The 27,743-nt window shown below is 43.0% G+C and overlaps 1 protein-coding gene across 2 annotated transcripts; it reads right to left on the reverse strand.

Moving 5' to 3' along the window:
* Window positions 1-5,179: 5,179 nt before the first annotated feature.
* On the reverse strand, window positions 5,180-27,045 carry LOC105030745 (butyrophilin subfamily 2 member A1-like). Of its 2 annotated transcripts, XM_034292505.1 has the most exons (16): window positions 26,983-27,045; window positions 26,515-26,607; window positions 22,950-23,300; window positions 22,401-22,682; window positions 16,007-16,123; window positions 15,814-15,846; window positions 15,625-15,645; window positions 15,481-15,498; window positions 14,722-14,751; window positions 14,597-14,623; window positions 13,570-13,587; window positions 11,828-11,848; window positions 9,974-9,994; window positions 8,460-8,480; window positions 7,552-7,578; window positions 5,180-6,575 (listed from the first exon to the last, which is right to left on the reverse strand). In XM_034292505.1, exons 2-16 carry the CDS (start codon window positions 26,600-26,602, stop codon window positions 6,046-6,048), a joined length of 1,605 nt encoding a protein of 534 aa, XP_034148396.1. In that variant the 5' UTR covers window positions 26,603-26,607; window positions 26,983-27,045; the 3' UTR covers window positions 5,180-6,045. The 2 variants fall into 2 exon arrangements, 1 of the variants encoding a protein (XP_034148396.1); XR_004575788.1 differs by lacking the exons at window positions 5,180-6,575; window positions 7,552-7,578; window positions 8,460-8,480; ... (8 more) ...; window positions 16,007-16,123; window positions 22,401-22,682 and adding an exon at window positions 24,923-25,418 and having other exon boundaries at window positions 23,220-23,300.
* Between the last annotated feature and the right edge of the window lie 698 nt (window positions 27,046-27,743).

The raw sequence follows: 27,743 nt of genomic DNA on the forward strand, positions 1-27,743 counted from the left end.
GACAGTCTGTGGCGCTACTTGGCGGCGAGGATGCACCGATAGATAACGTTGCAGTGGTTCTCAATTTTATTTAGGTCCATGGAAAGTGAGAGCCAGCCAATGGCATCAATGCCTTCTTATTCCATAACTGCCTACACATTTTGGCCACAAGAGGTTAGGCTTTGTCCTTCACCAGGAGGAACCCAGGGCTCACTGCACCAGCATAAGGGCTGACGATGGGTCTGAGGATTTCATCCCAGTACCTAACAGCAGTCAGGGTACCGTTGGCTAGCTCACGGAGGTCTGTGTGATCCTCAAAGGATATGCCTAACCCACCGCTGGGTCATGCATATCCAAGGATATGCCTCCCCAGACCACCACTGACCCACCGCCATACCGGTCAAGCTGGATGATGTTGCTGGCAGGCTAACAATCACCACGGCATCTATAGCCTCTTTCACAACTGTTACATGTGCTCAGTGTGAACCTGCTCCCATCTGTGAAGAGAACAGGGCGCCAATTCTGGTGTTTTCTGGCAAATGGCAATCGAGCTACACAGTGCTGGGCTGTGAGCACAGTTCCTACTAGAGTACATGGGGCCTCAAGCCACCATCATGGAGTCTGTTTTGACAGTTTGGTCAGAAACATGCACACCAGTTACCTGCTGGAGTTGTAGGGCTCTGGCAGTGCCCCTAAATTTACTGTTCCTCCTCACACAAAGGAGCAGATAACAGTCCTGCTGCTGGGTTGATGCCCTTCTACGGCCCTGTCCAGCTCTCCTTGTGTAACGGCCCGTCTCCTGGTATCTCCTCCATGCTCTTGAGACTGTACTAGGAGAGCAAACCTTCTGGCGACGGCACGTATGGAGGTGTCATCCTGGAGGAGCTGGACTACCTAGGCAACCTGAATAGACTCATGCTACCAGTAGTGACAAGGACACTACTGGTAGGAAACTAGAGAAGAATCAGTCAGGAAGGATAAGGAGAGAGCAACTATCTGTGGCCACCAACTGCAAAACCATTCCCGTTTTGTGGGTTGTCTTGCTGTTGCCTCTCCAGTGCACCTGTTGTCACTTTAATTTGCACCAAAACAGGTGACATTGATTCACAATCACTTATGCTTCCTAACTGGACAGATTGATACCCCTGAAGTTTAATTGACATGGTGTTATACTGTGATGATTATGTGTGGTGATGGTAATTCCATCAATTAGAACTCTAAATGGAAGAAAGTACAGAGACAAAATTCTCGTGGTACAATTAGCAGTTTATTTGCAAATAGAGAGAAGCTTCACAGTTTACAGAATAAACCGTGAGGCCCCTCACGGAGTAACACAGAACAATCCTTATACGGTAAAATGGGTGTGGTTAGAATGCGTTTGTTCCTTTATCCCTTCCTATCCCTGCTTGTGTCTTCGTCTGTCCTGTCATACATATTTACACATGTAGGGGCCAATTGCCTGTCGGCATCACTGCCTGTGTTGTTAGTTATTGTATCAATGTTATTCACGAATGGCTAATAAGCTGTTAAAACGGCCGGTGGCAAAAGCCATAGTTCATAGATGCTATTTGTGATGGAGGTAAACTTGATAAGAAATGTTACTCATTTTAACACAACGCTTAATGGTGCCTAGTGACATATTCAAACTTGGCGTGATGTTAATGCATGACGTAGTAGTTGAAGACACGGCCTCTCACGTGGGACACCCGGGTTCAAATCCAATCCTGCGGTTTTGTCACATATGGAAAATAAACATATTTTTGCAATGCAAAATGTATGTAGAATATATGATGAATATATGTCAAATAAATGTATCTTAATTCAAAATACATTTCAGGTATCAAAATGTATTTCACCTTATACTCTAAAATGTATTTAATAACCATGTCTAAATACATTTAACTTTATTCAAAAGACATTTCTGCTATCAAAATATATTTCCCCCTCCTTGAACTGCCACCTTAACGTGGTGGAGGGGTTTGAGTACCCGAGTGACCCTAGGAGCTATGTTGTCTGGGGCTATATGCCCCTGGTAGGGTCTCCCAAGGCAAAAAGGTCCTAGGTGACGGGTCAGACTACGAGCGGTTCAAAACACCCCTTAATGATGAACATTTTCTTGCGTTCTGTGACGGGGAGCTGGTGTGGGTTTGCTTATAGCTCCCCAGCTCTGCCGCCATGTGTTGGAGTTTACCCCGGTGAACGAGAGGGTCGTTTCCCTGCACCTACGGGTCGGGGATAGGTCTCTCACTGTTGTTTGTGCCTACGGGCCGACCTTCTTGGAGTCTCTGGGAGGGGTGCTGGAAAGTGCTCCGACTGGGGACTCTATCGTTCTACTGGGGGACTTCAACGCCCACGTGGGCAACGACAGTGACACCTGGAGGGGTGTGATTGGGAGGAACGGCCCCCCTGATCTGAACCCGAGCGGTGTTCAGTTATTGGACTTCTGTGCTAGTCACAGTTTGTCCATAACGAACACCATGTTCAAGCATGAGGGTGTCCATCAGTGCACGTGGCACCAGGACACCCTAGGCCGTAGGTCGATGATCGACTTTGTTGTCGTTTCATCTGACCTGCGGCCGTATGTCTTGGACACTTGGGTAAAGAGAGGGGCGCAGCTGTCAACTGATCACCACCTGGTGGTGAGTTGGATCCGATGGCGGGGGAGGAAGCTGGACAGACTCGGCAGGCCCAAGCGTACTGTAAGGGTCTGCTGGGAACGTCTGGCCGAGTCTCCTGTCAGAGAGATCTTTAACTCCCATCTCCGGCAGAGCTTCGACTGGATCCCGAGGGAGGCTGAAGATATTGAGTCCGAGTGGACCATGTTCTCCACCTTCATTGTTGAAGCGGCCGCTCAGAGCTGTGGGCGTAAGGTCTCCGGTGCCTGTCGAGGCGACAATCCCCGAACCCGGTGGTGGACACCGGAAGTAAGGGATGCCGTCAACCTGAAGAAGGAGTCCTATCAAGCCTGGTTTGCCTGTGGGACTCCTGAGGCAGCTGACGGGTACCAGCAGGCCAAGCGGACTGCAGCCCGGGTGGTTGTGGAGGCAAAAAATTGGGCCTGGGAGGAGTTCGGTGAGCCCATGGAGAAGGACTATCGGCTGGCCTCGAAGAGATTCTGGCAAACCGTCCTGCGCCTCAGGAGAGAGAAACAGTGCCCTACCAACGCTGTTTACAGTGGAGATGGGCAGCTATTGACCTCAACTGGGAATGTCGTCGGGCGGTGGAAGGAGTACTTCAAGGATCTCCTCAATCCTGCCATCACGTCTTCCATTCAGGAAGCAGAGGCTGAGGGCTCAGAGGTGGACTCGTCCATCACCCAGGATGAAGTCACTGAGGTAGTCAAGAAACTCCTCGGTGGCAAGGCACCGGGGGTGGATGAGATCCGCCCTGAGTACCTCAAGTCTCTGGATGTTGTGGGGCGGTCTGGGTTGACACGCCTCTGCAGCATCGCATGGCGGTCGGGGACAGTGCCTCTGGGATGGCAGACCGGGGTGGTGGTCCCTCTTTTTAAGAAGGGGGACCGGAGGGTGTGTTCCAACTACAGGGGGATCACACTTCTCAGCCTCCCCGGGAAGGTCTATGCCAGGGTACTGGAGAGGAGAATACGGCCGATAGTAGAACCTTGGATTCAGGAGGAACAGTGTGGTTTTCGTCCGGGCCGTGGAACACTGGACCAGCTCTATACCCTCTACAGGGTGATGGAGGGTTAATGGGAGTTTGCCCAACCAATCCACATGTGTTTTGTGGATTTGGAAAAGGCATTCGACTGTGTCCCTTGCGGCATCCTGTGGAGGGTGCTTCGGGAGTATGGGGTCATGGGTCCTTAGTTAAGGGCTGTCAGGTCCCTGTACGACCGAAGCAGGACCTTCAGCGTGCACTGCGACGGTTTGCAGCCGAGTGTGAAGCGGTCGGGATGAAAATCAGTACCTCCAAATCCAAGGCCATAGTCCTCAGTCGGAAAAGGGTGGCTTGCCCACTTCAGGTTGGTGGAGAGTTCTTGCCTCAAGTGGAGGAGTTTAAGTATATAGGGGTCTTGTTCACGAGTGAGGGAAGGATGGAACGGGAGATTGACAGACGGATCGGTGCAGCTTCTGCAGTAATGCAGTCGATGTATCGGTCTGTCGTGGTGAAGAAAGAGCTTAGCCGCAAGGCAAAGCTCTCGATTTACCGGTCAAACTACGTTTCTACTCTCAACTATGGTCATTAGCTTTGGGCCGAAATGAGCTTCCTCCGCAATGTGGCTGGGCGATCCCTTAGAGATAGGGTGAGAAGCTCGGTCACCCGGGAGGAGCTCAGAGTAGAGCCGCTGCTCCTCCACATCGAGAGGGGTCAGCTGAGGTGGCTTGGGCATCTGTTCCGGATGCCTCCTGAATGCCTTCCTGGGAAGGTGTTCTGGTCCCGTCCCACCGGGAGGAGACCCCGGGGAAGACCTAGGACACGCTGGAGGGACTATGTCTCCCGGCTGGCCTGGGAACGCCTCGTGTCCCCCCGGAAGAGCTAGAGGAAGTGTCTAGGGAGAGGGAAGTCTGGGCATCTCTGCTTAGACTGCTGCCCCCGCGACCCGGCCCCGGATAAGCGTAAGAAGATGGATGGATGTTTATAACTCATTCAGAAATGGTAATTGGTTCATCACTTTAAAATAAGGTGTCCTTATTATAAGTGGTTATAACTCATTTGTATATGGTTATTAGTGTGTCACTTAATAATAAGGTATCCTTTCAGCAGTTATGAATGCCTATTAATGCATTATATATGGTAATTGGTATTTCACTTTATAATACGGTGTCATTCACTCCACTTTTGATCCATGAATGAAATCATAAAACCAGAAGTCAGGGGGGTATTATAATTAGCTCAACTTTATTAGCATGAGTCAAAGATGTTGATCTTCCATAGTTATTACATGCTCTCCATTGATTACAAAGTTAACACAGTCTTCTATGTCAGGACACAGGAGGTGTTCAATGGTCATAGCCAAACATTAGTAAATTATAAGAAAGTTTTATCTTTGTATGTTATGTTCCAGCCTGTGGTCCAAGGGTCTATTCAGAGAGTCCTATGACAGTTACATACACAGTTCTTAGCAGGTGGTATGGACAGGTAGTATGAACAAGTGGTATGGACAGGGTGTGTGGGACCTGTTAGTAATGGGGCATCATATTTCCTACCTAGTGTCCTTTGTGCAGTTGTCAGTTAGTACTATAATGACTTGTTCAATCAAGCTTAATTTCATTCTTTTCATGCCCATAATATAGTATCCTTCAGCAGTTATGAATGCCTATTAATCATTTATAAACGTTAATTTGTGTGTCACTTGATAATGAGGTATCGTTCCAGCAGTTATAACTGCCTGTTAATCCTTTATAAACGGTAATTTGTGTGTCACTTTATAATAAGGTATCCTTTCAAGCATTTATAACTCATTCTTACTCATTTGTAAATGGTTATAGGCGATCAAGGTAAAAGTAAATAACAAATAAGAAAAGATGAAGCGTGAAGACTGAAGAATGAGAAGACTGAAGACCAAAGGTATGTACAGTTACAATTCACATTGGTGCACACACTAAATATGGATTATTGAATAAAAGTGTGTTATAATTTAAATGATATAGTGAAGGGTAAGTATAATAATATGATTACATGATGTCAGTTGTAAATATGGGCAAAGAAACATAATTAGACATTAAACCAACCGCTGTTCATGGGACAGCACCAACACGTCAAACCCAAAAGGGGGAAAATAACAGCAAAGAACTGCATTGTCCAACTGCAAACATTCACAACCAGGTACATAACAGGTCATCATAGAAGCAGTTGTAAATGCTTTATGAACACTTGAAATAAAGCATTTACTGAAATAATATATTGGCCAACTATTTGGCAAGAACTGACGAGTTATTGCACTCTTTTGAGCAATGTGTTATAATGGTTAATAAATGGTGTATACTACATTAAAAATTATTAAATAACATTAATAGCATCATAATAAAGCCTTTATAAACCCTTTAGGGCATCTTATTATAAAGAGTTATCCAGATGACCAGTGGGTTGTTTGATTTAAAACAGTCAGTCAGTGACATCTACAGGACAGATGACCAGTGGTTCTGAGTCATAACCAGCATAGAAGTAAGGATAGAGTTTCTCAGTGAAGGTTTGACCAGTGAAAGAGTAGATGTGACACCTGGCCTCCACATTGAAGAAGGAGACCAGTCCCTCCTCATAATCCACAAACACCCCCACCTTCTGGGGCTTCTCTCTCAGGGAGAGGGGGACAGGGGGGTCAGTGAGAGCCTTATAACCTCCATTCAAAAGCCACACAGTCCAGAATCCATTACCAGGGCTCACTGTCATCCCCCCCTTCCTGTCGACTGACTCTCTGACCACTCCTAAAGTCCAGTCAGTCTTCTCCTTCACCTGAACTTCATAGTAGAATCTCCCTGAGGAGAAACCCTCCTTCCCAATGACAATGGGATAATATGTAAACCTCTTTGGGTTGTCACAGAGATCCTGTTTTATGCTTACAGGACTCAGTTGTTTCCCGTCATCTGACAGGATGAGTTCTGGATGTGCAGTATCAGGGTCTAGAATCACATCCACTGTGGAGAGAAACACTATGATAAATACAATGACATCATGACATCAACATCAGTGGAGAAAATACAAGTGGAGGACAACATTTACTGTGTTGATCTCTGACACATGAGTCTTCCAGTATTAGTGGTTCATGTGTGGTTTAGGTAGAGATAACAGAACATCCAGTATTAGTGGCTCATGTGTGGTTTTGGTAGAGATAACAGAATATCCAGTATTACTGGTTCACGTGTGGTTTACATGTGTGGATTTTTATTTTCATCACCTGCTGATCTGGTACGTTTGCACACTGACAAAGAAATTATCAGTTTATAATTTTAATTGTAGGTTTTTTTGAACAGTGAAAGATAGAATAACACCAAAAATATCCAGAAAAACGTGTGTCAAAAATTTTATACATTGATTTGCATTTTAATGAGTGAAATCAGTATTCGACCCCTCTGCAAAAAAAAAACTTAGTACATGGTGGCAAACCCATGTGAAGGACTGAATTCCTGCAGCGCCCGCAAGGTCCCCTTGCGCAAGAAAGCACATGTACAGGCCCGTCTGAAGTTTGCCAATTAACATCTGAATGATTCAGAGGAGAACTGGGTGAAAGTGTGAATCGAGCTCTTTGGCATCAACTCAACTTTCTGTGTTTGGAGTCCCTCTTGACAAGTGTGCAAACCTGGTGGCCAACTACAAGAAACGTCTGACCTCTGTGATTGCCAACAAGGGTTTTGCCACCAAGTACTAAGTCATGTTTTGCAGAGGGATCAAATACGTATTTCACTCATTAAAATGCAAATCAATTTATAATTTTTTTATAAAAGTTTTCCTGGATTTTTTTGTTGCTATTCTGCCTCTCACTGTTCAAATAAACCTACCATTAAAATTATAGATTGATCATTTTTTGTCAGTGTGCAAACATACAAAATCAGCAGGGGAACAAATTATATTTTCCCTCACTGTAATAACTCTGGTGGAGAGAAACACACTGACCTGCATATCTTCTGATGGCTTCCAAAACTGAAATACAAATAAAGAGTTGGTTGGTTCTGACAAAGAGCAACATAATGATGAATGATATTATTAATGACTGTGTATATTTGTGTTGTATAGTCCAGGTCTCCAACCTTGCAAACTGGTAAGGCCTTTTTACACTGTAAAGACATTTACTACTACTTTACATTCAACAAACTATAAATGTTACGTCTTCTCTGCCACACAAATAATGTTACATGCACATCAATCAATGTTATGGTCCCATGATTCACTTAACTCTGCTCTGACAACTTTGTTAATAAAAAATTGGCAGAGAATGTGACCAGTTCATCTTTCGATATTTTTTTTTACATTTACTTTACAAGCTAGCTACAACAGCTATTTCACTTAGATTAAGCCAGTAAACTGTAACGAGAAAGGTTTGCTGTGTGATGGGACCAAAACAGAGTTCCAGTGTAGCTGTTGGTAACAGCGTGCTTTTGTTTTTGACCAAGTTTCACACTGGTTATTTTGTCACCATGTTTCTGGGGTTAACCCTGAGAAGCGGGTACTAACCATGTTCTGGATTTGGGTCAGCTACCCCTGGGATAGGGTTGGTGTTTGACCACTTCAAAATGCAACCTGAGTAAACAAAACTTTCTACAAACAAGGTCTCCTATGAGTTCCATTTGGAAATAATGGACCAATCAAGGGGAAGGGAAGAGGAGTTCACATATGTGGTGGTGGAGTAGCTCAAAGGGGAATACAGTGAACGCCACACCGCCACACCTCCCTCTTGTCCATGGTAATAAAGTGGGGTACAAAAGGAGGACAGGAGGAAAAGAACGAATGTGGTGTTTGCTATATTTTCTGTCTCTCTCCCTTCAAAGAACACAGACTGTGTGTGTGTGTGAAATAATACTCACCATAGTCCTTCCTGAGATCAACTGTAATACAGAGTAAATAGAAGACAGTGAGAACATCATAAACATGTCAACCAGTAGATGTAGTCTGTTTAGTAAATCATTACATTCATTAGTGTGTAATCTGGGTTACAGACACTAAAACACTACTGACCTTGCTGTTGGTTGACTTGACCAATGGTGTCATTTGTCTACTCAAATTGCTATCAAAATGAGGACCGGTCTATGTGTTTCTGTGTGTTTTTACGTGCCTATATGTGTGTGTTCATATATGTATGTACATTTTCTATGTATTTGGGTCTGTGTGTGTGTGTGTGTGTGAGTTTGCGGTTCTACAGTGGCAAGAAAAAGTATGTGAATCCTTTAAGATTACTCAGATTGATAATCAAGACATTGATTATAAAATGTGATCGGATCTCTCACCTATGTCACAACAACAGACAAACACAGATCTCCTTAAACTAATAAAACACAAACATTTGTACGTTGTAATGTTTCTTTACACACCATGTAAACATTCACAGTCCAGGGATGCAAGAGTATGACTCCAATGTTTGCAGAAATCCAGGTATTTACAAGGAGTTAACACATATATACTGACAGATGATGAAGGACTTTTTTCTAGCTTTGCACATCTTCAGCCCTGCCCCTAGGAGCCTGCTTCGAACCGTCCTCGCCGTGCACTTCATCTCAGCTGCTGTTTGACATTGTTTTGGTAGGTCACTTGATGTCATTCTACGGTTGTTGAGTGACATTCGAATGAGTTGATGTCATCTCGGTCAGTAGACAGTCGTTTTTGCCCTCTGTCAGTCTGTAGCTTTGTTGTCCCCAATGTCTGTTGCTTGACCTTGTTCTTATGAACAACCATCTTTGAAATTATCAGGATGGAAACGTGATGCTCACTCTATCCCTCTGCCAGTAAAGCCAGAATTGAACCCTTCTTTTCCTCACTCAAAGCTTTTCTTTTGTCATGCAGAATAGTTGTTTTTTTATTCAAATTACATTTGAGGTACTACTTGCACTGTTTTTGCCATCCAGCTGGTCCTATTGCAAGAGGATAGCTTTGACCACAGCAGTGGTTTTTATACTTGTCCTTGTTAAATTAGATTTGGTTCAGGTAATTACCTAATCAGTACCTCATTAAGTAAAATGAGGTGTGCATGAGTTGAAATTTAACAGACACTGGAATGGAATGGCTGCCTTACATGTAAAGATGCTGATTTGAGAAAAATTAAGAGTGGTCTCTCAATTATTTCCAGAGCTGTATGAATGTACTCACTTTTGTTGCCAGCGGTTTAGAAATTAATGGCTGTGTGTTGAGTTATTTTGAGGGGACAACAAATGTACACTGTTAAACAAGCTGTACACTCACTACTTTACAATGTAGCAAAGTGTCATATTTTCAGTGTTGTCACATGAAAAGATATAATCAAATATTAGCAAAAATGTTAGGGGTGCATTCACTTACGTGAGATACTGTATGTATGTATGCATACAAATAGATAGATATTACTCACGAGTCTCCTTCCTGAGTTCATCTGTAATGTTTATAAATAAAATAGTGAGAACATCATAAACATGTTGTTCGTTCTTTTTAAACACTTTTGTAAAAGCACTTTGTGACAACTGCTGATGTAAAAAGGGCTTTATAAAATAATTTGTGATTGATTGATTAGAATATACACTGAGGAGTCAAAACATTATGACCACATGCCTAATATGCTCTGTGGGCCACCAAAACAGCGCCGACCTTCCGAGGCATGGACTCTACAAGAACCCTGAAGGTGTCCTGTGGCACCAAGATATTAGTAGCAGATCCTTCATGTAGCACACTTGAAGGAATGGACAAGCATGTGATTTGGTTGGGGACTTTTATTCAGCCCGCGTAATTTGCAACAGCTCCGTACCACACAGTACAAAATAACTAAACTGATAATCTCGTTAAACCTCGCGTGAACTAACTCTTATTTCCTCTTTTAGGTTTTTCTCCGGGGGGTTTTCCTCTGGCTTACTGCCACCAACTGGACACCCATCACATAGCTGTATACTACAAATGTACATGCATGTACTGAATAATTAAATAACCATTATTAATAAAATAACTGAAATGACAAAAACTATTATATGGGGGGGGGGGGTCTAGCTTTTAACTCACAATTCTATTATAACAACTATATTATTCTATCAATGTATATTCTACATTTCCCCACATTCATGTCCTGTATGTAGCGAGGTGGAGCCGCCATGAATCAGACTTTTTGGTCCAGCACATCCCACAGATGAGCAATCAGATTGAGATCTGGGGAATTTGGAGGGCAGGGCAACACCTTGAACTCTTCATCTTCATCATGTTCCTCAAACCATTCCTGAACAATGTGTGCAGTGTGGCAGGGCACATAATCCTGCTGAAGGAGGCAGCTGCCATCAGGGAATCCCTTTGCCATGAAGGGGCGTACCTGGTCTGCAATGATGTTTAGGTAGGTGGCAAGTCATATTGACATCCACATGAATGTCCGTCCCCAGGGTTTCCCAGCAGAACATTACCCAGAGCATCACACTCCCTCCACCAGCTTGTCGTCTTCCTACAGTGCATCCTGGTGCCATCACTTTCCCAGGTAAACAGGGCAAGGTAACCTTCTTCCACAACACCAAGGTCCAGTTCCAGTGCTCACATGCCCATTGTAGACACTTTCGACGGTGGACAGGGGTCATCATGGATACTGACCAGTCTGTGGCTACACAGCCCTATACACAGCAGGGTGCGATGGACTCTGTGTTGTGACACATTCCTCCCATAACCATCATTAAACTTTTCTGTGACTTGCAGCACAGTAGACCTTCTGTCGGTTCAGACCAGACAGGATAGCCTTCTTTGCCCTCGTCATCGATGAGTGTTGGGCGCCCAACACCCTGTCAGTGGTTTGTCCCTCCTAAGACCACTGTCTATAGGTACTCATCACTGTCGGTAGGTACTCATCACTGTCGGTAGGTACTCATCACTGTCTGTAGGTACTCATCACTGTCTGTAGGTACTCATCACTGTCGGTAGGTACTCATCACTGTCGGTAGGTACTCATCACTGTCGGTAGGTGCTCACCACTGCAAGAGCACTCCATAAGTCTTGCCATGTCAGAGATGCTCTGACCCAGTCGTCTCACCGTAACTAGGCCCTTGTCAGAGTCACTCTGGTCTTTATTAGTGCCCATTTCTCCTACTTCCAACATGTTGGCTACGAGAACTGATGGTTTTTTACCATCTAATCTACCCAGACCCTGACGTGTGCCTTTGTTGGGGGATGTTCAATATTATTCACTTCACCTGTGAGTGGTCATAATGTTTGACTCATCAGTGTACATTATAACTCTACTTACCTTTCTCCTTCCTGAGGTATGCTGTCATGTACAGAGTAGAAGGACAGCAGTGAGTATTTTATAAACATGTCAACCAGTACATGTATTCTGTTTAGTAAATCCTTATAGTCATGTGTAGTATATGTAATCTGGGTTAACAACACTAAAATATGATTTCCCTTCTTGGTTGAGTTGACCAATCATGTGTGTATAATTTGTGTACTCACTGTTTGTTTACACTATTTAAGGGAGGACATTTTGGGAAGATTTTGTCTAGTCCTCACATACACAGTACCAATTTTAAGGGTTGAGATTAAGATTAAGGTTAGAAAGGATTTTAGGTTTACAATTAGGAAAAGGATTAAGTTAACACATTAAGGGCCGGTTTCACGGACAAAGATAGAGCCTAATCCTGGACTAACAAATTCAAACTGAATGAATATCTCTATTGAACTTTATTTTGCATTCAGGGACTAATCATAATCTGTGTCTGTGAAACTGGCTTTAAGGGGTTAGGTTTAGGTGTTAGGGTAGGTTATGTTTAGGCATAAAAGTTAGGTTAATAAGGTTAGGGATAAGATAAGGATAGGGTAAGTGTTAGAGTAAGTCTGACATTTAGGGTTTGAGGCTGGGAAGTAGGGAAAGTACTTTATAATGTTGCTACATTTACTGTCCTCACATGAATGCATTCCGTGGCATGTTTGTGCTTGTGTGCATTGCATGTGTGTTTATGTACAGTGGTGTGAAAAAGTTTTTGCCCCCCCCTGTGAAAACTGTGAGTTATCACACCTGAGTTCAATTTCCCTAGCCACACCCAGTACTGACTACTGCCACACCTGTTCTCAATCAAGAAATCACTTAAATTGGACCTGCCTGACAAAGTGAAGTAGACCAAAAGATCCTCAATAGCTAGACATCATGCTGAGATCCATAGAAATTCATGAACAAATGAGAAAGTAATTGAGATTTATCGGTCTGGAAAAGTTATAAAGCCACTTCTAAAGTTTTGGGACTCCATCGAACCACAGTGAGACCCATTATCCACAAATGGTGAAAATATGGAACAGTGGTGAACCTTCCCAGGATTGTCCGGTCGACAAAATTACCCCAAGAGCGCAGCGACGACTCATCCAAGAGGTCACAAAAGACCCCACAACAACATCCAAAGAGCTGCAGGCCTCACTTGCCTCAGTTAAGGTCAGTGTTCATGACTCCACCATAAGAAAGAGACTGGGTAAAAATGGCCTGCATGGCAGTTCCAAGACTGCTGAGGAAAAAGAACATTAAGGCTTGTCTAATTTTTGCCAGAAAACATCTTGATGATCCCCAATACTTTTGGGAAAATACTCTGTGGACTGACGAGACAAAAGTTGAACTTTTTGGAAGGTGTGTCCCCCATGACATCTGGTGTAAAAGTAACACTGCATTTCAGAAAAAGGGTGGCCCAACCAGTTATTAGGTTGTAGGGGTCAATCACTTTTCAATCAGGGCCATGTATGTTTGGATTTTGTTTTCCCTTAATAATAACAAAAACTTTTTCACACCACTGTGTGTGTCTGTGCTTGCATGCGTGGCTGTGTGCCTGTGTGTGTTGTATGTGTGTGTGTGTCTGTGTGCTTGTGTGTGTTGTATGTGTGTGTCTGTGCTTGCATGTGTGGCTGTGTGCTTGTGTGTGTTGTATGTGTGTGTGTGTCTGTGTGCTTGTGTGTGTTGTATGTGTGTGTCTGTGTGTATGTGTGTTTATGTACGTATGATGTACTCACCCTCTCTCCACAGGTAATCTGTAGAGTAGATGGAAGACTGTGAGAACATCATCACCATGATATAGTACGATGTAGTAATATATATGTATGTGTGTATGTATTATTCGTGGTGCGCTGGGACATCAGTCTCTCGCCACATATATCAGCACCTCTGACAGCACACACCAAGAGAGAGAGAATATTCCAGGTAGGCCAAAGCAGGTGTAAAGAAATGAAAGGAGAGCCTGGATTACTCTGGACTGGGATGGGAGGAAAGCCCCACCTGGGCCCAGCTGCCTCTGGATTACTCTGGACTGGGATGGGAGGAAAGCCCCACGTGGGCCCAGCTGCCTCTGGATTACTCTGGACTGGAATGGGAGGAAAACCCCACCTGGGCACAGCTGCCTCTGGATTACTCTGGACTGGGATGGGAGAAAAGCCCCACCTGGACACAACTGCCTCTGGATTACTCTGGACTGGGATGGGGAGGAAAGCCCCACCTGGGCACAACTGCCTCTGGATTACTCTGGACTGGGATAGGAGGAAAGCCCCACCTGGGCCCAGCTGCCTCTGGATTACTCTGGACTGGGATGGGGAGGAAAGCCCCACCTGGGCCCATCTGCCTCTGGATTACTCTGGACTGGGATAGGAGGAAAGCCCCACCTGGGCCCAGCTGCCTCTGGATTACTCTGGACTGGGATGGGGAGGAAAGCCCCACCTGGGCCCAGCTGCCTCTGCTTAGAAATAATCAGGTGAAGAAGGGACTTCAATGCCACCCAGAAAGAAAGGTGGAAAATAGACACGCTGAGTCTAAATGTGTGTCTCTCATCTGTTCTCTGTTGAATCTGCTCCAGTCTGTCTCTGTTTGGGCCCAAAGAGTGAGTGTCAGCTTTCCAACCAGCACTCCTTACTGAAGTAAAAAGTGCTTTATAAAATGTATTTGATTGATTTGATTGATGTAAATGAAGTCTAAAAGACAACAGAACGTGGAGAAAGTGAAGGGGTAGGAATACTTTCTTAAGACACAGTATGTATGAAGGATACTCACCAAGGTTTAGGAGGTCATCAGTCTTGTCTATTGTAGATAGAAGACAGTGAGAACATCATAGACATTAACAATACATACAGTATAGTAGAATATATAGTAGAACACATATATATGATACTACTCACCATTCTCCTTCCTTAGGTCATCAGTCTTGTCTATAGTAGATAGAAGACAGTGAGAACATCATAGACATGAACACTACATTCAGTATAGTAAAGTGGTTAGAGTCCCCCTTGTTATTTAAAGTGGTTAGAGTCCCCCTTGTTATTTAAAGTGGTTAGAGTCCCCCTTGTTATTTAAAGTGGTTAGAGTCCCCCTTGTTATTTAAAGTGGTTAGAGTCCCCCTTGTTATTTAAAGTGGTTAGAGTCCCCCTTGTTATTTAAAGTGGTTAGAGTGCCCATTGTTATTTAAAGTGGTTAGAGTCCCCCTTGTTATTTAAAGTGGTTAGAGTCCCCCTTGTTATTTAAAGTGGTTAGAGTGCCCATTGTTATATTCTAGCATTTTTTTTTATTCTATTGTATTTTTTTCTTTTTCTTTGTAAAGTACATTGAATTGCTTTTATGCATGAAATCTACCATATAAATAAACTTGCTTGCTTGCTTGAAATGGACAGAAATAAAAGGTGACATTCTCTAATTATGCATCAAATCATATTCTCATATGCCTTCACTGTACAGCAAACATAGCAATTGTGACTTGACTGTCCCAATACTTATGGAGGGCTCAATAAAGAGACTAGTGAGTATATCTGGTACTGCTCAACTGGTCTCCATTATGAGGTCATCTGTATGTAATGTATATAAAAGATGGAAGACATTGAGACCATCATAACCATGAACAATACATACAGTACTATAATAGAATGTCTTGTAATGCTACGCACCATTCTTCCATAGGTATGCTGTAATACAGAGTAATAAAACATTATAAAGGAACATTATAAACATGTCAACCAGTAGATGTAGTCTGTTTAATACTTACAGTCATTAGTTTGTAATCTGGATCCTGTAAACACCACATTACTTACCCAGCACAGATTTCTGTTGTTCTGTAGATAAACAGATACATAGAGTCAATGATTCACATACTAAACATAGAATAATACTCAACACAATCCTCCCTGAGGTCATCTGTAATGTGTGGTAGATAGAAGACAGAGGGAACATAATAAACATGACAGAGTAATCTGGATTAGAGACACTAAAACACTACTTACCCTGATGTTGGATGAGTTGATCTATTTTCGCACCTGGAGATAAAACATTCTTATCACCTGCAGGTGTAATATACTATCCTCTGTCTATATAATACAACCACTATGAAATGAGAATGTGTCTATGTGTGAAAATAGCATTGGGAAGAAACTGTATTTTGTTAATAACTAAATGTTAATATAATGTCTCCATTACCTTTCTTTTTATGTATCCAGTAGACAGTCAGAGCTAACCCAATCACAGTGATGACTCCCAAAGGGAATAACACAAGGAAGGACAGTTTCCATGGAGTTGCGTAATCAAACAACTCACCTAAACACACAAATCATTAGACATCAAACAAAACCCTTTTTTAATCAGCAGAGTTGGGGAACGTTACTTTAAAAGTAACTAATTACAGTTAGTAGTTACAGTTCCCATAAAGTAACTAGTCACCTTACTTCGTTACTGGAGTTTGTTTGCCACTCAAGCCACCCTTGACTCCCATACGAACAATGAAACATATGCTTCTTCCGTTCTGGATTACTTTTTAAGATTAGTTGAATCTAATCTAAAAAAAACATCTACATCAACAATGTCACCACCCATAAACTAATAAAGACCTTCCCCAACCAGAAGCCGATGAGCAGTGGTAGGAAATGGGCATGAGAAACTTAACACAACACAGATGTGCTGACTAACTCTGAACAAAGGACCATAGATAGGACGTGTTGCCTGGTACTGATGGGCCCCACACATTTTGTCCATACCTCCTGATAGGAGTTGTCCATGTGACTGACATAGGCTATATGGATAGGTCCAATGACCATAGGTTGGAACATACCATACAATCTTTCTTATTGGAGGGTATTGGAGTGTGTAATGGTTGGTTATGCTCAGTGGCCACCTCCTATGTACCCTGGTATAAAGGACTGTTTTAACTCTGTAATTATTGGAGAGAGAGAAAATTAGAGAAAAATTCAAGGTCAAAATCATAGACTCATGCTGAATAAAGATGGCTCTCCCCTGACTTCCGGTTGCATTTACTTTGTTCATGGAACAAACTTGGAAAGAATCTAACAACAGAAAGGTCGGACAACTCCTGAAGGCATGCAACGCCGCTTTTAGATCCAACGATGCAGAGGCCTACAGCACATCCAAGGCCAACCTGAAAAGGGGCATCAAGATGACTAAACACGACCACAAACTGCAGACTGAGGAGCACTTCAACAATAACTCCCAACCCCGACACACATGTCAGGGCATCCAAGCCATCACAAACTACCGGCCAAATAACCCCACCCCCACAGCCAGCAATGTCTCCATCACCGACGGGTTAAACAGGTTCTACGCTCGCTTTGACAGGGACATCTAAGATCCAGCCATTAAAGATGAACTCCCCACAGACAACCACCACAGAAGTGTCATCTGAACTGATCAGGGTGAATGCACGCAAGGCTGCTGGTCCTGATGTGCTCAGAGCATGTGCTGGGCAACTGGCGAGGTCTTTACTGGCATTTTCAACCTGTCACTGGCCCAGTCGGTTATCCCACATGCTTCAAGACCGTAAACATTGTGCCAGTGCCGAAGCAGTCGACCGCATCTAGCCTGAATAACTTCCAAACTGTGGCATCCACCCCCACAATCAAGTGCTTCACAAGACAATTTCTGGCCCACCTTAAGTCCTGCCTCCCCCCAACACTGGATCTCTACCAGTTGGCCTACTGGTTGAACAGGTCTACAGAGTACACCACATCTCCACAGCTTTACATGTTGCGTTGACCCACCTGGACAAAACAAACACCTGTGTGAGAATGCTATTGATAGACTTTAGCTCAGCATTCAACATGGTCAATCCCTCTAGGCTGGTCAACAATCTCTCTACAACTGGTCTTTGGACTTCCTGACCAACACACCCCAGACGCTCCTGTACTCCCTATTCACCCACAACTATGTTCCTGTACACAGTTATAAACACCATCGTCAAGTTCGCAGATGACACCATGGTGGTAGGCCTGATCCGTGACAATGACGGGTCAGCCTACAGGGAGGAGGTCAAGTGCCTGGCGGCATGGAAAACAATCTGTCCCTAAATGCAAAGAAAACTGAGGAGCTCATGGTGGATTACAGGAAGTCCAAAGGCTGCAATCCCCAGTTCTCATTGATGGTACTGAGGTGGAGCGTGTCCAGCTTCAAATTCCTAGGTGTCCACTTCTAAGAGGACCTCTCCTGGACCCTCAACACCTCCGCCCTGGTCAAAAAGGCACAGCAACACCTGTACCTTTTGAGGAGGCTGAAGAAGGCCCACCTGTCTTCCCAGATCCTTGTGAACTTTAATCCGCTGCACAATCGAGAGCATTCTGACTAACTGCACCCATGTGATTGGTCCGACTGGAAGGCCCTGCAACGAGTTGTGAAAACCTGCCAAGCACATCACTGGTGCCCAGCTCCCAGCACATCACTTCTACCCAGCTCCCAGCACATCACTTCTACCCAGCTCCCAGCACATCACTTCTACCCAGCTCCCAGCACATCACTTCTAACCAGCTCCCAGCACATCACTTCTACCCAGCTCCCAGCACATCACTTCTACCCAGCTCCCAGCATATCACTTCTACCCAGCTCCCAGCACATCACTTCTACCCAGCTCCCAGCACATCACTGGTGCCCAGCTCCCAGCACATCACCGGTGCCCAGCTCCCAGCACATCACTGGTGCCCAGCTCCCAGCACATCACCGGTGCCCAGCTCCCAGCACATCACTGGTGCCCAGCTCCCAGCACATCACCGGTGCCCAGCTCCCAGCACATCACCGGTGCCCAGCTCCCAGCACATCACTGGTGCCCAGCTCCCAGCACATCACTGGTGCCCAGCTCCCAGCACATCACTGGTGCCCTGCTCCCAGCACATCACTGGTGCCCAGCTCTCAGCACATCACTGGTGCCCAGCTCTCAGCCTTTGCAGAAATCCAACGTCAGCGGTGCCTGCATAGGGCGCACAGCATCATTAGGGACCCTTCACATCCATGCCACAAACTGTTTGCCCTCCTACCTATCAGGCAGGCAGTACAGGTCTCTTTGTTCCCACACCAGCAGGCTCAGGAAAAGCTTCTCATCTACTGTAACCCTGCTGAACCCTGTGACCCATCACTAACCATACCCACCCGCCCCCTACTTAGTACTGCCTCTCAGGGACCTTGTTGCACTACTCCCTTTGCAGTACTGGACTCTGACACTGCCTTGCAAAGTCTGTTAAGGAGGTTTTCAGTTGTTTCATAAACGTGTCAGTGCTAGAGGGAGGTAGTCGTTCAGGCAGGTGATGGAAAGCATCTTTAATACGGGGATGATGGTGGCCTCTGTCTGCAGGAGGGACTGCAGACAGAGACAGGGAGAGGTTGAATATGGAGGTGAAGATCTCCACTATTTGGTCGGCGCACCCCCTGAGGACACTGGTGACTTCCGAGTGTTCACTATTTTAAAAACCCTCCTCACGTCAGCCGTGGTTAGGGGCAGAGTGCAGTCGTCCTGGTCCTCAGCAAGTCTCACCAAAGGAATTGTGCTTCAATCCGTGCATAGATGTTGATCTCGTCAGGGAGCGAGGCACTGGGACGAATATCATTGCTATTCCTCCCTTTGTATTCTGTGATGTCCCAGTCCTCCCCACATGCGCCTGGGGTCAGAGCTGTGATAGTTAAACTCCACCTTATCCCTGTAGTCCCTTTTTCCATCTCTGATAGCCTTCCGTCGGTCATATCTGGATCTCCTCAAAGCCTCCAGGTCCCCAGAGTTATAGGTAAAGGACCATGCGTTGAGCTTAGCATGGACATTAACATTTACCGAGGGCTTTTGGTTGGGGAAAGTCCTCACACTGACCCTCGGGACGACATCGTTGATGCATTTGGAAATATATGCTGAGACAGTGTTCCCATCGGCTGCATCACAGAACACCTGCCAATCTGTTGTTTCAAAGCAGTCCTGTAGGGCAGTAATGGATTCCTCATTCCAGCGAGAAAGTTTCTTCCTGTTTTAGTCACTGTATATAGGATTAGAGGAGCAGGATTGGTGTATGATCTGCCTTTATGAAAGCCGGGCAGGGGAGGGGTTTGTATCCATTTCATATTTGTGAATAACAATGGTCAAGGGTGTGATCACCCCGGGTAGGAAAGTTAATGTACTGGTGGCATTTCAGCAAAACTTTTATATGAGCTTTATTAAAATCACCAACAACAACAGAGGCTGCCTCAGGGTGGGCGTCCACTAGTCCTTGTTGAAAATACCGCAACATTCGTTCCCCCTGTGAGACTAGACCATAATGCAGACCCCTACTCCCTTATGTTTACCTGACTCAGACGTTCTGTCCTGCCTGAAGACAGAGAAGCCAGCAGGGGTGACGCACAAGTCTGACACCATGGGATCCAGCCAGGTTTCTACGAACACTAGCACACAACAGTTTGCAATGTCCTGTTGAAAGTTAATCCGTGCGTGTAGTTCGTCCATTTTATTGTCTAGGGATTGAACCTGTGTGAGTAAAATGCTTGATAGTGGCGGTTTGCAGAATCTCATCCAAAATCTACATAGGATACCCGCACATTTGCCTCTCTTTTTCCTCCTTCTTCGGTGTACTGGTAAACACTTCCGCTGCACTAATCGCTTGTCGACGCTACGTATCGATTTGAAATAAATGGGAGCTGGACACGTGGCTTTGGTAGGAGTATCATGAACTTTAACAAGGAGAGCTGGGGCTGCCATCTTTGCATCCTTTGTTGCCACTTGCTACTGGAGAAAATAAACGCTATCTTCTTTTTTAATGGCGTAAAACCTTTCTTTGATATATGTACAGGTGCTGTTCATAAAATTAGAATATCATCAAAAAGTTGATTTATATCAGTAATATTATATTCATTCATTGCACATAGACTGATATATTTCAAATGTTTATTTCTTTTAATTGTGATGATTATAACTGACAACTAATGAAAATCCCAAATTCAGTATCTCAGAAAATATGTGTGAAGGTGCCAAGTCCTGTTGGAAAATGAAATCTGCATCTCCAAAAAGTTGGTCAGCAGCAGGAAGCTTGAAGTAATCTAAAACCTCCTGGTAGACGGCTGCGTTGACCTTGGACCTCAGAAAACACAGTGGACCAACACCAGCAGATGACATGACACCCCAAACCATCACTGACTGTGGAAACCTTACACTGGACTTCAAGCAACGTGGATTATGTGCCTCTCCTCTCTTCCTCCAGACTCTGGGACCTTGATTTCCAAAGGAAATGCAAAATTTACTTTCATCAGAAAACATAACTTTGGACCACTCAGCAGCAGACCAGTCCTTTTTGTCTTTAGCCAAGGCGAGACGCTTCTGACGCTGTGTCTTGTTCAAGAGTGGCTTCACACAAGGAATGCACAAGGAAGCCCATGTCTTGCATACGTCTGTGAGTGGTGGTTCTTGAAGCACTGACTCCAGCTGCAGTCCACTCTTTGTGAATCTCCCCCACATTTTTGAATGGGTTTTGTTTCACAATCCTCTCCAGGGTCCGGTTATCCCTATTGCTTGTACACTTTTTTCTACCACATCTTTTCCTTCCTTTCGCCTCTCTATTAATGTGCTTGGACACAGAGCTCTGTGAACAGCCAGCCTCTCTAGCAATGACCTTTTGTGTCTTGCCCTCCTTGTGCAAGGTGTCATTGGTCGTCTTTTGGACAGCTGTCAAGTCAGCAGTCTTCCCCATGAATGTGTAGCCTACAGAACTAGACTGAGAGACCATTTAAAGGCCTTTGCAGGTGTTTTGAGTTAATTAGTTGATTATAGTGTGGCACCAGCTGTCTTCAATATTGAACCTTTTCACAATATTCAAATTTTCTGAGATACTGAATTTGGGGTTTTCATAATTTATCAGTTATAATCATCAAAATTAAAAGAAATAAACACTTGAAATATATCAGTCTGTCTGGAATGAATGTATACATTATACAAGTTTCAATTTTTGAATGGAATTACTGATATAAATCAACTTTTTGATGATATTCTAATTTCATGACCAGCACCTGTACTGTACATTGATACATCAAAATGCCTGCAGTATTTTGTGTGAGTTAAGTAATTCTGTGTTGTGTTACTTACTGGGGATGTGAACCTCTGTCTCCACCTCCTCATTGATTATATTGTGTTACTCACTATGGATGTGAACCTCTGTCTCCACCTCCTCATTGATTATATTGTATTACTCACTAGGGATGTGAACCTCTGTCTCCACCTCCTCATTGATTATATTGTATTACTCACTAGGGATGTGAACCTCTGTCTCCACCTCCTCATTGATTATATTGTATTACTCACTAGGGATGTGAACCTCTGTCTCCACCTCCTCATTGATTATATTGTGTTACTCACTAGGGATGTGAACCTCTGTCTCCACCTCCTCATTGATTATATTGTATTACTCACTAGGGATGTGAACCTCTGTCTCCACCTCCTCATTGATTATATTGTATTACTCACTAGGGATGTGAACCTCTGTCTCCACCTCCTCATTGATTATATTGTGTTACTCACTAGGGATGTGAACCTCTGTCTCCACCTCCTCATTGATTATATTGTGTTACTCACTAGGGATGTGAACCTCTGTCTCCACCTCCTCCTTGATTCGTCTCTGTTGGACTCTACAGGTAAAGAGGTTGGTGTCAGTCTCCTGGACAATGACATGTTGTTTGACTGTGTAGAATCCCTTTAAGTCTCTGTGTTTCTCAGGAGGTCCAGCAGAGAGACTGACTCCTTTACTGTCCAGCCACACCAGATCAGGTTCAGGGTGCCAGCCTTCAGACTGACACACCAGACCCATCCCTCCCTCTCGGTGTCCTTCAATGGACACCACTGGTCTGGATCCTACAGCTACAGACACACAGATAGACTGGATGTTAACTGATGAGACAGGCTGTATACACTAATACACAAGTTTTTTGATTCCAACCCTCTAATCAGGGACTTATTTAGAACTGGGACACCAGGTGGATGCAACTAATAATAATGTCGAACAGATAACCAGCAGGCTCCAGACCTCATAGTGACAGAGTTGAATACCTCTGCACTAATATAAAGGACTAGTGCATGGCATTTCATTTTTGTTAAATTATAACTTTTACAAGAAATACAACTCACCTTTAACATGGACTTGAATTTCAACATCATCATACCAGCTCTGTGACTTAATTAAGCATTCATAATGTCCCTCATCAGTCCCTTGTACCCTGGTCAGTTTTAAAGAGGTGTTTCCCCTCCACAGTTCCTCTTTAAACAGTGATGTTCTTCCTCTGTAGAAGGGATTCTGATCCTCTAAGATGTTTTTGCCATTTTGGTATAGATAGACAGGATAATTTACAAAGTCAAGGTTACGCCAGTCCACTGTCATGTCTTCAACACTGATGTTGGGTTTGAGGTAACAGGGCAGAATGATGTCATCACCAGCCACAGCAACAATGGGTTCAGTTGGACCCAGAACCTCAAACTTTGCTGAAAAGAAAATATATTAATCAAGGAGAATTGAACTGCAATAGCTAAAGACACACAAACTTTTCCATTATTGATTCATTCACTGTCCACAGCAGTGAGATCCATTACCCTTGGTAGCCTATGGGGCTTTCGGCCGGATTTCACTAGTGGGACATTTTGGGTCCTAGATTCATTTCTGTAACAGATACAACCTATTATGATGTATCCTTTTAATAGCAACCCCTCTGGCTACAATAAAAACACATAAAAACAGACTTCTGGGTCACTATTTATAAAACTCATCTGTTTGACAGGCAAAAAAATTGTTTTCGGAAAACATTTCTGCCATTCAGCATCAAGATTTTTTTTTGAAAGCATTATGAGATTTTGTGTCAATGGTATTTCCTCATACTTTCATGCCTTTACTATCAAATTACACTGTAATTGGGTTGAAAATAATGAAATAATTATATAATAGAAGGTAAAAAATATAGGCACCCCCAAAAAATTTGGTTCTTCTACCTAGAAATAAAACATTATGAAATAAATAAGATTGAATGTAAAATCCCATGTAATAGGTGTAATGACTCAAAACGGCACTAGATCGCTAGTTACGTTTGGACTTATATATTTTATAAACTCAGAAAAATTACCAACTTCTTCCCAAAAACTCAAGAACATCCCCCTACTATTTTGACTAAATATTAATTTTTATATCTTATATATAATACAAACGATGTATTATGGTTCAAAACATCATATATAGTGATGTACACGCTTGTAATATTTATACTGATGTACAAATGAGCCTTTCTAAGATGAATAGGCAATGTCGTTGCCTGGTGAAAAGTTCTCATAGCAACCCAAACTATACAACTATACAACCCATATTATACACGGAAAACCCCAATTATACACCGAACGCTTCAGGAAAGTGGCTACAAATAATATACCATTGGAATCGGACGATTATGGAGAATCTATTTTTCGTAATATTTATGCAAATTAGCACTGTCCGCGGGATCGCGGACGTCGACCATGGTTAACCTAAGTCCTTTGTAACATCACAACTAGTGGGATCCAAACAAATATTAGAGAAAACCATCAGTGTTCCTGGAAAACTGTTTAATGATTGCCAGAGTCAAAGTCTAAAGATTGTTTAGAAGTTTTGAGTTGTAGGTCAAAATTACAAATCTTCTTCTGCTGTATTCCAATGTATAAAATGTACTGATCTAATTATTTACCAGTGAAACCAACTTTGGCAGGTATTTCTGGAAACTTTCCTCAATTAACCAGCTGTTACTAAAAGTGGTAAAAGTCCCCAAAAAGTAAACCATGATATACCTGTAGCTTTAAGCACATTCATGAGTAGTTGTGTGAAAAATTCTAGAATTACCAGTGTTTTACAAAGTGTCCCATGGCAAACTGCCATACGTTGCAGACATTGCCAGGTTTGTTGGTACGTTATTAATAATTCTAGAACTTGTTCTATGGCAGAAACGGACAAACAAATGTTTTCTTTAAGGATCTGCTCTTCATTTACTCTGTTAATTGTTCCTTCAACCCTCACCAGAACCATTATAGAAGCTCTGTTAGAGTGGCCATTGGGTTTTGGTCACCTCACTGACCAAGGCCTGTCTTACCCGGTAAATTAGTTTGTCAGCCCCAGGAAGAGTCTTGGTGGTTCCAAACTTCAAATTTCACAGTGATGGAGCCCACTGTGGTCTTGGGAACCTTCAATGCTATAACAATAATGTATAGCTTTCCACAGATACATCCCTTGAAACAAGTTTTCCTTGGACTTACTGGCTTGTTTTTTTGCTTTGACATGCACTGTGAAGAATGAGACCTTTTATTATAGATGTTTATTTTCACTAAACCGGCAAACATTTATAAAGAGTAGTCTTATTTAGTCATTTTTGTTTTGTATAGCAATTTTTTAATTTGTATAAATTATCATTTTTATCAATTATAAATGTCTATAGCATAACAGGAAAGAGGTCTGAATATGTTCCAAAGGCAATGTAGACTGGCAGTAGTAGTATAGTGTCATTGAGTATAGTTGTAGTGTAGAATAGTGTCATTGATTATGTTATTCTCCCCCAAGCTGCTTTACTGCCTGGTCCTGTATAGTTGGTTCTGAAGTGAAAACAAGACAAAAAGTTATTGTTCCTGAAAGGCTTATCTTCTAGGAAGTGGAATAATATTGTTTTGCTTAAAGATTAAAAAGTAAGAAACATTAATAGGAAGAAAACAAAACCGACTCCTTTTAATACAGTAAGAAAGCACTCAAATGTATTCATCCATGTTTGGAGTCTGCTAATTTACTTAAATGTAAATGTAAATAAAGGCCCACCACCAGACTAGAGAGACTGTGACAGTGGTGAGATACAGTAAGTAGTCATTCACCACCAGACCAGAGAGACTGTGACAGTGGTGAGATACAGTAAGTAGTCATTCACCACCAGGTTAAAGAGACTGTAACAGTGGTGAGATACAGTAAGTAGTCATTCACCACCAGACTAGAGAGACTGTGACAGTGGTGAGATACAGTAAGTAGTCATTCACCACCAGACTAGAGAGACTGTGACAGTGGTGAGATACAGTAAGTAGTCATTCACCACCAGACTAGAGAGACTGTGACAGTGGGGAGATACAGTAAGTAGTCATTCACCACCAGACTAGAGAGACTGTGACAGTGGGGAGATACAGTAAGTAGTCATTCACCACCAGACTAGAGAGACTGTGACAGTGGTGAGATACAGTAAGTAGTCATTCATCACCACCAGACTAGAGAGACTGTAACAGTGGTGAGATACAGTAAGTAGTCATTCACCACCAGACTAGAGAGACTGTGACAGTGGTGAGATACAGTAAGTGGTCATTCACCACCAGGCTAGAGAGACTGTGACAGTGGTGAGATACAGTAAGTAGTCATTCACCACCAGACTAGAGAGACTGTGATAGTGGTGAGATACAGGAAGCAGTCATTCACCACCAGACTAGTAACCAGTAATATTCATAGAGGATGATACATGGTCCACACATAGATGCAATTATTATAGTCTAACATTTTACATGTAATACTGGCAGGGACATTTTATAACATACTTCATACAAACCAATAAATCAATAACACAGTCTAGGAATGTGTCAATGAAATAACAATCCACGTTTGTTGACACGTTAAGTGGAATAGCTCATATACACAGAGAGACGTAATGACTGTAGTTACCAGACACAGAGGTTAAACTGTGGAGGAGAATCAGCAGAGTCACATACAGACTATCTGGTCCAGTCACCATTATTCCTGAAGGAGACATTTGGTCTAACAAAGAAACAGACATCAAAAACACATCAACCAAAACAACTACCATAATTAGCCTGCCTTTACCTCACTTAGGAAACAACATGTACTTTGTTATTCTTTAGCCTGAATTATTTTCAAATTATCCTCACAGTTAAACAACTTGATTTGCTTAAGCAGTATTTCTTTTTACAAATACATTAAGACTTCAGAGAGTAATGTCAATGACATGGCAATTTGCTGTTTGACTTTGCACAGAATGTTGACCTGTTGGGGAAAGATTCTGACAGACAAAACCAGTAACTAAGATTTGCTATACGAATGTTGGGTTACGTTATTTTGCCAAAATGTAACGATTAAAAACCTTCATTATTTTAAAGATATAAAAAGCCATACCGTTACTTCAGCAACAGCGTCTTGTACCAGCGTCTTGTGAGCAACATTAAAGAAACACTTTCGGTTTTTAAATTTTCAAAATAAAGAGAACGTATTACTTCCACTGACAAATTGAGTTTATTAATTGTTTAATAAAATGTAACTCTCAAAACATTGACAACAATTCATTTTTGATCATATTGAAGTGTAATTTCAATGAAAGTGGCTATTAGAACACGTTCCAAGGGCAAAAGTGAAATGGCGTAAGTAAAATACCAGCAACAATTGCAAATACACCATGCCCCTGAAATTTTCAGTCTCCTGAACATTTCCTAGAATACATTCACTGCGGCGTATACAATAGATTTTGTCTGTATAAAGCAATATATATTTCCATTGAGTTATAACATGTATACATGGCCAATGGTATGGGAGGAGTAAAATGCAAGCAACAATTGCAAATTCTTAGTGCCCCCTTAATTTATTTGCATTTTCATGTTCCTACAGTACATTTTTACATTATACACTAAGCATAGGGGCAAAACCGATTCATGTAATATTATTAATATCGCGTTTTGCCGCGGACATTTATTTTGTAGGCAAAATCCCAAAACCGGAAGTCTTATTGTTGCTACGGAATCTCTAATGCTGCCAGCATGACGCTACGGATTACAGCACGTCGGTGAAATTAATGGAATGACAGAGCACATTCCAACAACCACACCCACTTATTGTCTGTTACTGGAAAACAGTCAGGACTTTCAGGACTTTCAGAATAAAGC

The sequence above is a fragment of the Esox lucius genome, chromosome 5 (genome assembly GCF_011004845.1).
Source record: "Esox lucius isolate fEsoLuc1 chromosome 5, fEsoLuc1.pri, whole genome shotgun sequence".
NCBI classification, from domain to species: Eukaryota; Metazoa; Chordata; class Actinopteri; order Esociformes; family Esocidae; genus Esox; species Esox lucius.